The sequence below is a fragment of the Sebastes fasciatus genome, chromosome 20 (genome assembly GCF_043250625.1).
Source record: "Sebastes fasciatus isolate fSebFas1 chromosome 20, fSebFas1.pri, whole genome shotgun sequence".
Taxonomy (NCBI): Eukaryota; Metazoa; Chordata; class Actinopteri; order Perciformes; family Sebastidae; genus Sebastes; species Sebastes fasciatus.
Window position 1 is genome coordinate 1,198,750 of NC_133814.1, and position 15,801 is coordinate 1,214,550.

A 15,801-nucleotide genomic window follows, 5' to 3' on the forward strand; every position below is an offset into this window, starting at 1 on the left:
TAGTAATACAATTTGTAACGAGTAAGTTCTCTTTAGAATACTTTTCATATATATTTACTAAAAAACATTTGAGTATAAAGTGCAATTGGCTGATTGTTAATTTTAGGACAGAAGTGAAACACAGGTGGAAATGAACCTTGTTCCAGAGGTGTGAAGCGTGGCCATATTTGACATTTTCGTCCTCAGAAATTGATGTTTGCTAAACCTCGACCGAGAAAAATGATTGTCAGTTACTGACAATCATAGCTTAGCAACCGTAGCTAGGCACAGCAGGCCTGTCAAGCTTTGGATTTCTCAACACATAAACTAATACGAGCAATACTCCGTATCTAAATGGTTTGGAAGGTGGTGTCTTTTTTTCAAGAACCTAAAACCCAAAAGAGCCAAAGTGCACTGAATGGATATGTGATCGAATGTAGGCTGCAAACGTTAGCATGTTACTATCCAACGTTTATTTTACTACCTTCAGTAACCTGGCTTCATTTCAATTAGATAATTAGATAACTATGTTATTAGGTGATTTTACAGGTTACAATAGCCTAGAAAAATATCTGTTCAGGGTGGGAACATCCACTGCATGAGAGCCAACGGTGCCACTATATCAGTTTAGAGTAGCGCTAGCAGCTAGCAGCTAGCAGCTGTGTCCAACTCTTCATATGTTTTGGGGAAGTTTACACTCAACTTGTGTTAGTGTTAAATTTGACAAACTCATTGGTTATGTGTCATTCGTACATCCTTTTCTCTCATGAAGCTGAAGCATAGGCTACTCTACTGTACTGACATTTTTTTTACAGTTATCATCTAAACCAGGGGTCTGCAACCTCTGGAGCCACATGCGTCTCTTTAGTCCCTCTCCAGTGGCTCCCTGTGGATTTCTAAAAATGGAAATGAATAACTGTTTCCGTTTACATTTTCACTTTTATTTATCATTGTTGTAGGTCTATGGTACGACGTTACGACTAAATATTAGGGCCACATTGAGGAAAAAAAAATAAATCTGAGATTTTGAGAATAAAGTCGTAATATTATAAACTGGTAATTTTTTTTTCTTTTTTTTCCCCCTCGTAGATATGACTTTATTCTCGTAATATTAAGACTGTTTTCTCGTAAAGTTATGACTTTTTTCTCGTAGAGTTATGACTTTATTCTCGTAATGTTATGACTTTTTGTCTCGTAAAGTTATGACTTTATTCTCGTAATATTCCGACTTTTGTCTCGTAAAGTTATGACTTTATTCTCGTAATATTCCGACTTTTTTTCTCGTTAAGTTATGACTTTTTTTCTCGTAATGTTACTACTTTTTTTCTCATAAAGTTATGACTTTATTTTCGTAATATTCTGACTTTATTCTGTGAATCTGATGTTTTTTCCCTCAATGTGGCCCTAATACTTCGTAGTACCTTTGCTCTTTGACCCTCACTGCATTAGACTTATATACTAATAAGTCTAATGTTTAGACTATAAACTGTGTTACCTTCATCACAATGATCAAATGTTTTGCGGCTCCAGACAGATTTTTTTTTTTTTTGATAGTAAAGGTTGCTGACCCCTGCTCTAACCCTAACCTATATTAGAACAAACACCATTTGAATTCCTTTTTTAATGATAATACTAGGACCCTAGACTAGAACTATGTTGTGTCTTTATTTCCATGTCTGGTGAGGATGCTAACTTTTGCCTGGGATCTGTTCGCTTTAGTCTCAGTCTCTTAACTTCATGTATGTATTAGGTGCATATTTAAGACCCTTCAACAGGCTTCTCCTTTTAAAACAAATATGAAACTTTGAAATGTCAGCTGCAGACAGAGTTTTAGCGTTAGCATTAGCTAATTACAGCCCAAAGAGTTTGCTAGCGACGTTTGTCATTTCAGCCAACAAAATCCAGAAATGAGAAGACGTTTTTGTTTACTTGTGTGTGAAATGGAAGACCTATTGTTTCAAAAAGATTTAATTGTTTTTTTGTAAACTTAGTATGTGCCAAGCGAGACAGGTGTAGCAACAGTAACAAGGGTGGGCGAGGCTTAGCAAACAGTCAGTACCTGCACACAGTGGAGATTAGTATTTTAGTCTTATTCTGGTACACAGTAATATCACTCTCAGGTCAGAATGCATTTTGCTGAGCAGCATCTGTTAAATCATTTTTGCCGAAAACCTGCAGAAGTCATCATCAGAGAATTACCTCACAGAGCAAAAGCACATACAAACTGCTGCATGACATAAAGCTATTCAACATTTACAGGTGTTAAATGTTCTTTGTTGGTGCTTCTTGATTATTTGCCCCACGATTCACACTCATAGTTCCCATTTTCCTGTGCCATCCCAGCTGGGCATCAGCTTGCATAACAGAAAACTATGACCTGTCACTATATGAAATCTTCATCCCTTGCTTAGGGTTCTCACAATACTCCCCAAATACTGACATCATCCTCAGCAGGTTGCTGTTGGGATGAAAGGAGCCAGAGAGCGCTGACTGTTCATCCCTCAGTCTGTTAGGAGTCACAAGTGGATCAGTGGGGGGGGGGAGTGAAGATCACAGCACAGATTTCATCTCCTCAGGGTCAATGTGTCTGAGTGTGAGCCAGAGGGTCAAAGTGTGCATATGCAGAGCCATCAGACAGCACTGAGGTCAGATCTCAACGTCCACTGGCCTGATATCGCCGGTCTTGTTCTCCCGCACCCACAGCTCTCTGTCTTTGGCCGGGTCCACACACTGCAGCAGCTGGTCCACCGGCTCCATCGTCTGGACAGAGAAAGAACAGTTGAGGCATCGGCTCATGTGATATCTACTGTTTACGTTGGTCAGCGGTTCTTTGGTTCCCTCTGCTGGTGTAGGTGGGGTAATGATGGGACTGATTCAACTCAAATGATATTCTCCCATGTGGGAAATTTAGTTGCTTTTAAAAGTATAATATGCAACAATTTCCTAAAAAAATTTATAGATTGATACAAAACGAATCCCTCTCAATCATCACATATGCCCACTAGCAGTGTGTGGTGGTGTCTGTATCTGCAGAGACCCTGCAGCTTTTTGCCTGGATTGTCTCTTTTTCTTCTTATTTTGCTTTACTCAGGACGTTTCTGGGCGTCTGCAAACAGCCTCTGGGCCCCACGTGGGGGTGTAACCCCCAGCCAATAACTCCGGAAATGAGTTAGCATTTTAGCACTTCCTGTTCCCTCGTCTGGAAGTCAATGGGTTTCTAGTTAGATGTCTGAAATAAGGTCTGTGGTTAACACAAGCTGAAGAGATTTTAATGTTTTGTTGTACAACATAAAATACATCAATAAAGACCCAGCTAGTGAATTTTGAAGCTTTTATATGTCTTAAAAAAGGCGGTTGCTAACAAGCGGCTAAATGAGACTACTAAACGCCATCATGACGTCTCGTCCTCCTTTACAGCCTCCTCATGTATACTCACGCTCATGTGACCGTGGTGTAATTCGTTTACAGCCTAATGTTCGCTTTTTACTTCTGCTGATCGCATTCACACCTCAAAAATCATAAAGTGGTTGTTCATTAGTGGAGATTATCTTACCAAACAAAACCTGTAACTATCATAAAGTTGCGTTTGCCACAGAGCTGATTTTCTGCAATAATCCAAAACCCAATGGATCCCATTGGCTTTTTGTCGAGGGAACGAGGGCGATGCTAACTTCCTGGTTGGCCTACAAAAATACGTCATCCCTGCAGAACTCTATAGTGTGCAAAAGAAAAAGTCAGTCAAAGGTGTTTTTTTATTATCACCTTTATCTGTATTTTCTTACCTCTTGGCCTGGTTCTGTATTGCTGTGATGTGAATTTCCCCTCAGGGATCAATAACATCTTGTCTTCTCATCATCTTAATGCCTCCCAAACATTTCAGTTAAGCCAAGGCCAGTACTTAGTAAAAGCAACATTTTCCTTGACTTTTACCTCTAATTGCAAACTTAGTGCTAAAAGTTATTTATAAAAATGTCTTTTGACGTAGCAGTAGCTTTTTTTTTAGTAGTTGTAATACTGACTTGAAGTTGTACTTACACTTTGGTTGAACATGTCTGTCTCATGTCGAAGGGTGGTGTACTGACACAGATGCTGTCTGATCATCTCCACCCGCTCCACCTCCAGCCGCTCCAGCTCCTGAGGAGAGGAGCAGTTAGGAATGCCTGAGTCATGGAGAAACCTCTCTACACTTCCATCTGTCTACACTGAGCAGAACAGACGGTCCAATAAGAAATGAAAAGAACGACACACGATATGTGTGTAGGATGGGAGAAATATCTCGCAGAACTAAAACAGATCTGCTCACGTTAGACGTCCCGTTAGAATTTTTATATTTGTAATGTTTCAGGGGTCGTGGTTAGAAGGGAATCCAAGTTGTTATCACGGCTGTACAACCATCAGAATAGACTATTATAGTGACTTAAAGGAGGATTTATACTGTATATACTGTATTTATTTCAAACTGTATTTGAATTATTTATCATAGAAATTACGTGTGGACTAAGAGTGAGTATATATACTGTACATGGTTGCATATACGAGCATATGGGCATGCGTATGGAGATAAAAGGGTGTAATAAATATGTATTTCTGAAACATACAATATATTATGTGTAACTTTTGTATTTCATTTTAAAGTCGCTATAGGCTATATTTCATGGTTACCTTTTATTCTTGTTCATTTTTACAAGACTTCTTTCTTTCTTTTTATTTCATTTTGTTAATTGTGTGTTAATGTTAATGTGTTAATTGCTTTGTACAGTACAGTATTTTACAATAGAGTTTAAATTAGAAAAAAACTCTCAACACTAAATGCTGCACTTCTCAGTTTGGACGCAAAATCGTACAATCATTCAGTGAGTCCGTTTGGCTATTTACATTATGAGTTTTATACATTGAAACTGTTAGAAATGAGCTAAAGCAATTGTAAAATACTGTAAGATGTAATAAATTTGATGAGAAATATACCACAGCAGCACAGCTTCCTCTCACACACACCAAAGCACACATATTTAACACATGATCTCTTACCAGACTGGTGGTGACCATCTCCTCAAACCATTTGGACTGAGACTGATTATAAAGGTCAACACAGCGCATCAGATCATCTCCTGTTAGAGAGAATAAAGAGAATACAATGAGACCTTTTGAAGTGGAACTATACAGTATGTACACATAGGACTACGTGAGACCTGACAAAATACCTCTTAAAATATGTAGTGCATGATTCCTCCACTAGGTGGTGCAACTGCACCAGTATTTACTCCGAGCTGATGCGTTACCACAACACTCATGTACAGTATTAGTTCTACCTCACTCAGCTGATGCGATTAACCCAAACAGTTCAGACAATCTGGACTGATAATAGATTCCATTATGATACCATAAGCAATGATAAAAGGAAGGGTCTAATCTGTCCTTTCACTAATGTCACTGGCTGCATCCTGCTGACAGCACAACACACACTAATCATCAGAGATTAAATCAGGGAGGAAATGATGCTGATCATTCTGTTCTTCAGCAGATGATTCTCAATCTTCTGCAGTCAACGTCTGCTGCTATATCTGCTACTTTTTATTCACATTAATGTTGTAGTCTTCTTTGAAATGTGTGAATGTGAAACAGCTCACAGCCAGTGTGGGACAGTGTTGAGTCTGGGGACCAAAAAGGGCCTTCAGGTCCACAGAACAAATGATCTGAAGTTTCACTGTTGGACGCAGCTGTACAGAACAAACAACTCTTAAATCGGACTATTTCTTTGATTGTCACAGAAAGCTTTAAACAAGCAGTGGGTAGAAATGGAGTAAATGTGAAATGTGAAAAAAAAGTTATTTTTATAAAACAGTCACTATATCCTGACATTAGTGCATGAGACAGGTAATCTGAAAAAAATCATGTTCCTCTATGCCCTAATGGCATCTAGAGGATTTCACAGACCGGAAGAAAACAAGCAGTCAGAGATGATCTGGAGCCACAGCTGCCGTCTATGAGAGCTGGCTGTCAATCACTCGTGAACTCCGGCCAAACGGTCAAACTAGGCAGCGCTGATCAAATATGAATCAATATTCTGTTACGTTAATGTCTATTTCTCTCCTCAGATGTTCTCAGAATCATCTTGTAGTGTACTGTTTAGCTGTAAAATGAGAAAGTTTGTGACCCGACTGTCATGTTGAGATCAGTTGAGGAAATACCAAGCACCGCCCACCAGCCGGTGCACAGCCAATAAGAACGCATTCTCTCTGAAATGACCTGTGATTGGTCAAAGTCTCCCGTCACGGGCTAGATGTTCTAAAGTCTGAAAACAGAGCCATGAGGAGCAGCAGAAGTCTAGTTTTCTCTCAGAACACTTGAATTACAATATGCCGAAAGGTTATTATGGGATTTTTGCCCAATGATGCCAAAAATGTACTGCCTACTGAAGCTTTAAAACAGGAATTAAGTGTATTGGTCTTCTGGTAAATTCGACATGAACTAATTAGTAATTTAACGAGTACAAATGAATGAGTTAGCTACATTAGTAGTTTGCTAACTGACTTTCAGAGCTCGCGCTCGACCCCCACATCGTATTCCTTCCTTCCTGTAATTAACCTGTATAACCTACATTATACATTTAACCCCTTAACATCTAGTTTTCTACATTTAATTTCATCTTAAACCTTTTCATAGCTGATTTTTTGACACTGACATATTTGATATCTTTGGAAACTTTGATCTCCCCAATAGAATAAATTGGAACAATGTTTGGCCATACAGCGTGGGTTTATCATGACAGACCTACTGGCGGGTCTGTTTAAAGGAACAGATCTATTTAAATTGATTTTTATGAGGTTTGTGTGTACAAACACATCAAAAAGTTGTTCATTTTCATTCATTGTTTGCTGCTGCAGCACAGTTTACAGTAAACAGGGTCTTCAGGTTAGCTCAGAATATGCTTCTATAAATAGAAAGTGAAGAAAAACGGTAAGAAAATGCAAAAGAGCTGCTGTTTATGCTGCAAATAAGCTCGTCACATCAGCCCTCCAACCCTTAAAAACAAAATGAATACCAATAAATTCCCTTCTTTTAAAGTACAAACCAAAAGTAATGAGCTCCATAAAAGGGTGATCATGGCCTTAGGTGGTTGATATAAAAACATTAGGAAACCCCTGGTATAGGAGACATAAATGTGTGAATGCTGTGTGTAGTCCAATGCAGCGAGAGCACTAAGCGATAATGAGTCTTTGTTATGAGCAGACAGATGCCGTGCTTTAGTTGTTTTGGCATCAGTCTCCTCTCTGCTTCCCTCACACTGTAGTCATCAGCACTGGCAGCCAGACGCCATGAGCACCGTCAACAACTGCTGCTGTTTTTCTCCCTGGTTGCATAAGCAGCATGGAGGAGGGATGACTCTGTGTGTGTTTGTGTGAAGAGAGCCAGTTTGGATGGAGGATTCGTACTTATGTGTGACAGCATGTGGTCGTGCCTGGTTGAGTCATGACATCACACTTCGGCAGAGAGTCTACATCTGTTTACTCTTAGCCGGTCACTTTCCTCAGGTCACACACCTATTAAAAACTTGTACAAACCATCTCGGCTGCTGCTAATGCTACTTTTCCACCCCGCCTATTTCCCCCCTCGCGCTCTAAACGTGCGTACCGTTAGAAGCATATGTGTGCGTGAATGTAGCCTGATAATCAGACTGGATTGCTATTGCTTGTTCATATTAGCCATTTTCTCTTGACATGACAAACTTAAAGTTTGTAAAATGTGGGCAAGGATTCTGAGGTCTAGAATCAGGTTAAGCTGGGCATACACTGTACCGTTTTAGAAATGTTGTGTAACTCCTACTCCTACTGTACTGTACTAGCCAAAGTTCATGATTTATGTGCTCACACTGTACGGTCCGATAGTCAGCCACGACCTGAGTGATCTCACTGTGCGGTCCGATCAACAGCCACGACCTGAGTGATCACACTGTACGGTCCGATAGTCAGCCACGACCTGAGTGATCACACTGTACGGTCCGATAGTCAGCCACGACCTGAGTGATCACACTGTACGGTCCGATAGTCAGCCACGACCTGAGTGATCACACTGTACGGTCCGATCATCAGCCACGACCTGAGTGATCACACTGTACTGTCCGATAGTCATCCACGACCTGAGTGATCAAACTGTACGGTCCGATAATCAGCCAGGACCTGAGTGATCACACTGTACGGTCCGATAGTCAGCCAGGACCCGATTGATCACACTGTACGGTCCGATCATCAGCCACGACCTGAGTGATCACACTGTACGGTCCGATCATCAGCCACGACCTGAGTGATCACACTGTACAGTCCGATAGTCAGCCACGACCTGAGTGCTCACTCTGGACATGTAAAATAGAAAAAAAACATGGCCTGTTGGTCCCTGCAGACAGTTCTAGCTGTTGTCATAAAGATTGGTCTGAAAGCTATGAGGCAGGTAAAGGTAATATTATATGGACTATATATGTCTATATATCGCTGTGGCTAAGAAGACGTGGACAGTATGGCTTGTCCATTTTGCAGAGAGAATTGGAGGTAAGCTAGCTATGTTTTTTCTAGCTATATCTACTGTACATTGTTATCTTGATAGCTACGCTCTGATTACTTTAAAAAGAGGAGAAAAAAGGCGCTGACGTTGGGGAATTGGCTCGTGGCTCTGCTTCATCTGTATGAGAGCCTGTGGACGGACGACCAAAATTTCGGACATGTCGGAAATTCATCCGACTGACAGGCGGACAGAAAATCTGTTAAGTTCAAGGTTGCTGTGATTGTCGCTTTCTGTTGAAGACACGAAAAATGTTCCTCACAGGAAGCACTCATCTCTCCCGTCTATCTATCTGACTTTTGATACCAAAAGAAATAGCATGTGTTGCTAACTCTTTACCCATCGTGGGCAAGAGGCTGTCTATTCTTAGAAGGACTGCTTTGTTTCTGTAATGTGATTGGTTGTTAGTTCATCGTCGAGCAATGTAACTTATCGACAGAATACCAAACGCTCAAATTTTCTTATTGAGGACATGTTTCTAACGATTTCTGTGTTTACATCGCCTACAGTAGTCCTGAGCCTACGTACGTAACAGCGGCCACTGTGGCCACAAGTGGAAATTACAGGTTCATGCTTAGTGCTAAAGTGGAGTGTGATAGTAGCACTAGTAGAAAGCCATAAAGCCAGCAAACTGACTCAGTAATGTCAGTTACATAACCACTATGTAAAGTTAATATAAGCTAACATGAGCCACCAAACTCATGAATCTAATACTCCAACTGGACTTCATGTCCCACTGGCACCTAAACAACACAGCGTCCTCTCTGTTTTAACCACAGACATGTATATAACAGTGGACGTGGTCACCGTGACGTCACCCATCGGTTTGTGGACTGCTGTTTTGAAGCCTTGAGTTTGACATTTTGGACGTCGCCATCTTGTTATTTTGCAACCAGAGGTGACACAAGAGGGTGGAGCTAAATACAAAAAGGTTATAATTAACTTTGAGGAAGTGAAAACACACTTGCAACCAGAGGAGTCAAAATATCTCTATAATAAATGAAATGTCTTTGTACGATGGATATTTGTTGCAGTCAGATTATAAATATATTATTATATATGTGTGAGTGTATCTCCATCAAGGACTGTGGAGTTAGTCCACGCCCACGCTTCTCTGTGAGTCTGGAGTGAACGCAGACTAGTTGAGCGGAGAATGTTTCTGACCCCCCCCTTCTTCTTCCCTCCTCTCTCATCTGTCTATTAAAAAAACAAAGCAGTGATAAAGCTCATGACTCATGTAAAAAGACAAACACAGCGTCTGGGTTCACAGCCGATCTCAAGTGGAGCTTCAATGGAGAGCTAAAGAAACAGAATTATGTCCAGTAAGTTAACTCTTTACTGAACTGTAGGAGTTCAGCTGTTGGTGGAGTCTGACTGAAGGCAGCGCTGACACAAACCACTGCTGATCATCCTCAGATGATCTCTGATAATCCTACATCAGGTGGGGGGGGACTTTACTAGGTTGAATGATGAAACCCAGATCCACATATCTACAGTACAGAGTACTTCCAAACAGAATCATATAGTTAACTTCAAATTCAGCTACATCATCAGTGTGTTTTTGGTTCTGTCCAGAAGTGTTTTATAGTGGGGTGTAATAAACACTGCAGCCTCTGGGGGCCACTAGCAGTGAACGACTTTAGCTGCCAAACCAACAGCTGGCGTTAGCTACATTCAACGTTAATTAAAGCGTTAGCTAGCTTTGTTTGGGCTACCAACGTTAATTCAAACAGTATGGTAAATGGTAAATGGACTTGCATTTATATAGCGCTTTTCTAGTCTTCCAACCAATCAAAGCTCTTTACACTACACGTCAGCATTCACCCATTCACACACACATTCATACACTGATGACAGAGGCTGCTGTGTAAGGAGCCAACCTGCCCATCAAGATCTGATCTAAAGACTCATTCACACACTGACGGCTCAGCCTTCAGGAGCAGTTGGGGGTTCAGTATCTTTCTCAAGGACACTTCAACATGCGGACTGGAGAGGCCGGGGACGACCTGCTCTACCTCTCAGCCACAGCCGCCCCGGAAGTATATTGATGTAGAACCATGTCTCGCAATCATTTCAAATACATTTTGCATCGGCGGACTGAAAAATAGTGACACGGGTCACTGAATTGGATGAATTTACTCTTTATCAGACCACAAATGAGACAAGAATTAGGTAATTAGTGCACCCCATGGTCCCTCCGCCTCACTCACCGCTGCTAAGAGACTATAGTTCGCCAGGAGTAGAGCGGGCGCCAGCGGAACTTCAGTTACGGCGCATTTCCTCAACGCTTTCCATTCATTTTCTATGGAGAGCAGGAGAAGCAGTCGCCCAGTGCATGGTGGGAGTGCTGCAGCGAGTTGGAGAGAGTCTGTATTTGCATAAAGTTGAAAAATCTCAACTCACTATGCAAATGATGCACTATGCCCGGCTCACGAAACTTTGACCAAGCTGTGAAACTAGGCGATCTACTTCTAAAATGAAACCACATTCAGCAGTGGCATCGCCTTTTCAGAAGTACATTTTGGTGGATCGTTTAGACGGAACAACATGTTGTTTCCTGTTTAAAACGGCGAGCCGAGAACCAGGAACCAATCAGGTGCATTCCATGATAGGGTACGTCACCACTTGAGTGGAGCACCGCGTCCCTTAGTGTCCTGCTGGATCTGGTGGACATGTACCGTTAATGGCTGATCGAATTCAGCCAGTACAAACCCTGGTGGCCAGCGCTGAGAGTCCCAGCGGACCGGTGGCCAGCGCTGAGCGTCCCAGCAAGTTTGCTGACCCGGTGAGGAGTCGAGATGGTCTGGGATCAGCTGGACACCAGCCCACTGTGACCCCCAGCGCTACAACAAAAACCTTTCCCCCCGCATGCTGAAGAGAATCCCAGAGGAAACACTGGCGATGTGTTTCATAAATAAAAGAGACACATTAAATACCAGTCTCGGAGGAAGAGGGCCAATTCAGGATCGGTTTTGAGTCCTTTCAAATCCTGTGATTCTCTCTCTCTGTTGAATGACTGACCAAGGTTGACTCTTGTTTTCGTCCATTGCTCTATCACTGTCTCTTTTAACTTTTTTTGTTCTTCAGTCAATTCTTTCTTTTTTCTGTTTTTCTCTTAACTGTACACAAGAGTTTTAGTGCCATTTTAAATGTCTTCTAAGAGCCTCTCCCTGTAGAAAAATCTGGGGAAACACGTGAAAGCTTTCATTCTTTTGGCATGACAATTTTAAAAGCAGAAATTAAAAGCACTTCACATAATTACAAAACACCTTTGGAAACTGTAGAAGCAGATCAGCATCAGCAGTCAACAGCCACTTTTTGTCACACCGTATGTTTTACATCCACAGACATATGAGAGTGTGCTGGGCAGTGCTCTTTTCTTCCTTCAACAATAAACACCTGAGTGAGACTGTGACCCCCACATTAACCCTGCAGTGTGACCTTTGACCCCTGGCTCTGACCTGCTTGTGTGGATTTCCTGCGGGCCTTCTTGATGTCTTCTTCAATCTTGTTGCTGAGTTTGATCTCCAGTTGCTGAGTCTTCAGCTCCAGCTCTTTCTGTCTGTCAGTCAGAGCTCTGCGGGTCTGCCGGAGACACAGTGAGGGGACGGGAGTCAGAGACACTCTCACATCTCACAGCTGCACATATAGAAATCTTTGAGCTAGACGTCCTCCTACTATCCTACTTTTAATAAAAAAGCAAAGTTCCAGTATGTAGTGTTGTAGAAACAAACATCAATGTTATTAAAGTGATAAAAGTTTGCAGCTATTATGTATTATGTTACTCTGCTTCCATTCATCACAGTCATAATGTGGTCCGCTACACACCGTCTCAGTATTCATCCACAGCCAGTATCGTATGTCCTGTCCTGCTTTAAATGCTCAATCATCCATCAGATGAGATTATCAGAGACAAACTGTTTTGTCCCAGATTTGACATATGATGTGAGACAGATTTGCCTTCAGGCTTCAACCAATTGCTTTTCATCGTCTATATACAGAAAGCAGGAAACATTCTAAGGACGGGAAACAGCCGTCTGCTTATGGAAGAGATGTGGAATTTTAATCACCAGCGAGACGGTTCCCTGAAATCCTGCTGCTGCCGAGTACAAGGACAGAACTGTGTTACGTTAGAGTCCATGTGCTCCTTCTTCTATCTGTATGTGTTTGTGTGTGTACCTTCTCCACCGCTGCATAGCGACCGACCAGCTGCTTCCGTAGGTCGGCGATGTGATGGTCGAACCTCTTCATGTCCTTCTTAAAGTTCTCCCTGAAGGACAGGAAAGGCTTCTCCACTTCACTCTGGAGCTGCTCAAAACAGAAACAACCAATAAGACTGACCAGCAGAAGATAACGAAAGGTCCTTTTTTATTAAATGTCTTAACTGAAGACCCCCCTCCTGAGCTCTTTAAGCCAATGTAAAAAACACAGGGTCTCCAAGAGTTACATGTGTAACTTGCTTTAGCAGCATTCTCCTCCCAAGACCTTTATGTAATGCAATTTAACAACATCCACAAGAGTTACAGGTACAGGACAGGAAACAACTATTGTCTATATAAAGATATAGAGGAGTAATGTCTACCTGAGTCTATGATATCAGTATTAATATATCATCATCAACTATTGTCTATATAAAGATATAGAGGAGTAATGTCTACCTGAGTCTATGATATCAGTATTAATATATCATCATCAACTATTGTCTATATAAAGATATAGAGGAGTAATGTCTACCTGAGTCTATGATATCAGTATTAATATATCATCATCAACTATTATCTATATAAAGATATAGAGGAGTGATGTCAACAAACATTTCCACCATAAAGTGGTGCATAAAAATTCCCCACAATGCAGGAAATGAAGTATGTGACATTCAAAATGTCCACTGTGAACCCATCTAGGGTGTATGTAGGCGCATCTCACTGTCCTGCTATTTAATGTGACCTTTAAATAGCAGGACAATACTGCGCCAGACTTTAGACCAGGCTTTTGGTGGTCTGCAGGACAGATAATAATGCACACAGTGCACTTTCATAGCTACTTTTAATTCTGCACACCACCAACAGCTCTACTCTGCACCTTATAGACTGGTTTTACTGTATTCTACCAATAATGTACAGCTTATTCTGCACTTTAGTCTATTTTTAAAAAACTCTCTACCTCAGTTCTCATCCCGCATTACTTTATATTTGACATTTCTTAATCCCCTGGTCTCTACTGTATATCTCCTATATTTTATTATCCAGCACTATATCACTTTTTGCACTATATTCACATTTTTATTAGTCCCATATCTCAGTTGTTACCCTGCACTATATTCAGTCTTAACAGTCTCTTCTGCACTATATTCACTTTTATAATAGTCTCGTATCTCAGTTGTTACCCTGCACTATATTCACTTTTAACAGTTTTCTTCATCTCCTGGTATTTTCATATCTGGTATATTTATTGTTTACTAACTTTTTACTAACATGTTTTGCACTTTGGAACTGTGATGCTGGAAACTAGAATTTCCCTCGGGATCAATAAAGTTACTATCTATCTATCTATCTATCTATCTATATCTATAACTACTGCGCTGGTCTGAAACGAGCAATGACAATGGCGCTGCTCGCCGGTTTGCGCAGGTTTAAGACAGGGCCCTGAGAGTTGAATGAAAACATAAATCCAGACGCAGATACATGAACTCTTCATGCATATAAAGTGGTGTTGAAATAAAATGACTTCTTTTCCCAGCAGCAAGTCATGAAAAAATTATACTATTTAATTTCAGGAATGATAGTTATCGATCAAAAGGGAAATCACTTTAATCCCCCTCTATATATCTGATTTAATTATCCAAAAAACATAATTAGTTCCATTTCCTGTGGTAACTTTCAACATGATGTCATCATCCCCTCACACTGAGTGAAATGGTTTGATATTTGGAGCCAAACCTCAACCAGAACATTACGTATCAACATTGTTTAGCTTCCTTTTCAGATTTATAGAGTAAAGGAAATGTAAATAACACGCATTATGAAATCGTACTACTCCAACAATGTGACAAGATAATATTATTTTTGAAATGAATAACTTGTGGGTAGCAAGCCCGTCACTGGTTATATGATCCTAATAAGCTCTCAGCGTCAGTGATGAATGAGATCTACAGCTCCCTCCTGCAGCCACATTGGAAACAATCATTCAAAGTTCATTTCCACTCAAATCCTCACTTCTCCTTCAAGAACCGGGAACTGTGCTGCACATCTGTGCATCTCTGGAGGATAACATCACCGGCTCTAATTCCTCCATCGGTCCAGCTGTAATCCTGGCCTCCATTTTTCATCTCTCTAAACTCCCAAGACAAACCCATCTAGCACTTCTTTGACATCAAGAAGACGCTGCAAACACTGAGAGGAGAGTCGTCCCCAGTCAGAGGAAGTCTCAGTGTCATGTGTGAGTTTCAGCCCACAGAGCCATCATGAAGCCTTTTACTGCATGGAGTTACATTTGAAGGCAGTCTGTCTGCCACATGAGTCACACGTGCTGTTAGGCTGCAGAGCCCAGTCAATATGGAATCACATACCGTACAACAAGAGGTTCCTTACTCTACGTAACGCTGATCACTTTTATATTCTAAACTCTAAGACGTATTGTTAACTTTGTATAAGTGCAAGATTGAGATTTTTCTACAATTCTTCACAATTCATGAATTTTTCACACAAAAATCTGTAGAAAAACAGATAATGTCCTGGCAGAAAATTACCAGGACATTTTCCGTTAAGTTTATGGACATCTTCAACCCTAAAATGGAAAATTCCGTAGATTTACAGTCTAACATACCGTTGGTACATTGTCTGTTCAGGGTAAAATAAACAAAAACACCTGAGCAGTCAAATTAAAGTGAATAATTAATAATTAATAATTAATGTGGAGGAAATGTGCTTCATGAACAGAATAGGGCAGCACGGTGGTTCAGTGGTTAACACTGTCGCCTCACAGTAAGAGTGGAGCTCTCTCTGAATAGAATAAACGGCTACGGATAATGGATAGATGAATGAATGAACAGGATTTTAGGTGTGGGCATGGAGCAGGTGGCAGCTGGTTGGAGGTGGAGAAAAGTGTGATGAATTTACCTTTGAGGAGAACTTTAGGTGAACCTCAGCTTCGTCTGCCAGGCTCTTCTTCAACTGGGCCCAAGCCTCCCCGAGAGTCCTGACAAGAGATAGGACACAGGCTGTTTAATATCTCACACAAGAAAGGACCACACACACTTTACATAAAGAC

At 41.0% G+C, this 15,801-nt stretch overlaps 1 protein-coding gene and 1 long non-coding RNA gene across 4 annotated transcripts in view; both read right to left on the reverse strand.

Moving 5' to 3' along the window:
• Positions 1 to 1,061: 1,061 nt before the first annotated feature.
• LOC141758807 (uncharacterized) overlaps positions 1,062 to 15,801 on the reverse strand; it is a 118,800-nt gene continuing 104,060 nt past the window's right edge. Inside the window, exon 2 of the long non-coding RNA XR_012591949.1 lies at positions 1,062 to 1,400. This is a non-coding gene — a long non-coding RNA (uncharacterized LOC141758807). The remainder of the gene's footprint in view (positions 1,401 to 15,801) is intronic.
• Positions 1,062 to 15,801, reverse strand: part of gas7b (growth arrest-specific 7b) — a 74,655-nt gene continuing 59,915 nt past the window's right edge. For 2 of the 3 annotated variants that reach the window (XM_074620492.1, XM_074620495.1), the window contains 7 exons: positions 15,651 to 15,729; positions 12,712 to 12,840; positions 11,994 to 12,117; positions 5,008 to 5,087; positions 4,015 to 4,113; positions 3,533 to 3,691; positions 1,062 to 2,739 (listed from right to left, as the gene is read on the reverse strand). In XM_074620492.1, the coding sequence (XP_074476593.1) occupies positions 2,626 to 2,739; positions 3,533 to 3,691; positions 4,015 to 4,113; positions 5,008 to 5,087; positions 11,994 to 12,117; positions 12,712 to 12,840; positions 15,651 to 15,729 (784 nt within the window). In that variant the 3' untranslated portion in view covers positions 1,062 to 2,625. The remainder of the gene's footprint in view (positions 2,740 to 3,532; positions 3,692 to 4,014; positions 4,114 to 5,007; positions 5,088 to 11,993; positions 12,118 to 12,711; positions 12,841 to 15,650; positions 15,730 to 15,801) is intronic. The other variant, XM_074620494.1, reaches the window with a different exon arrangement.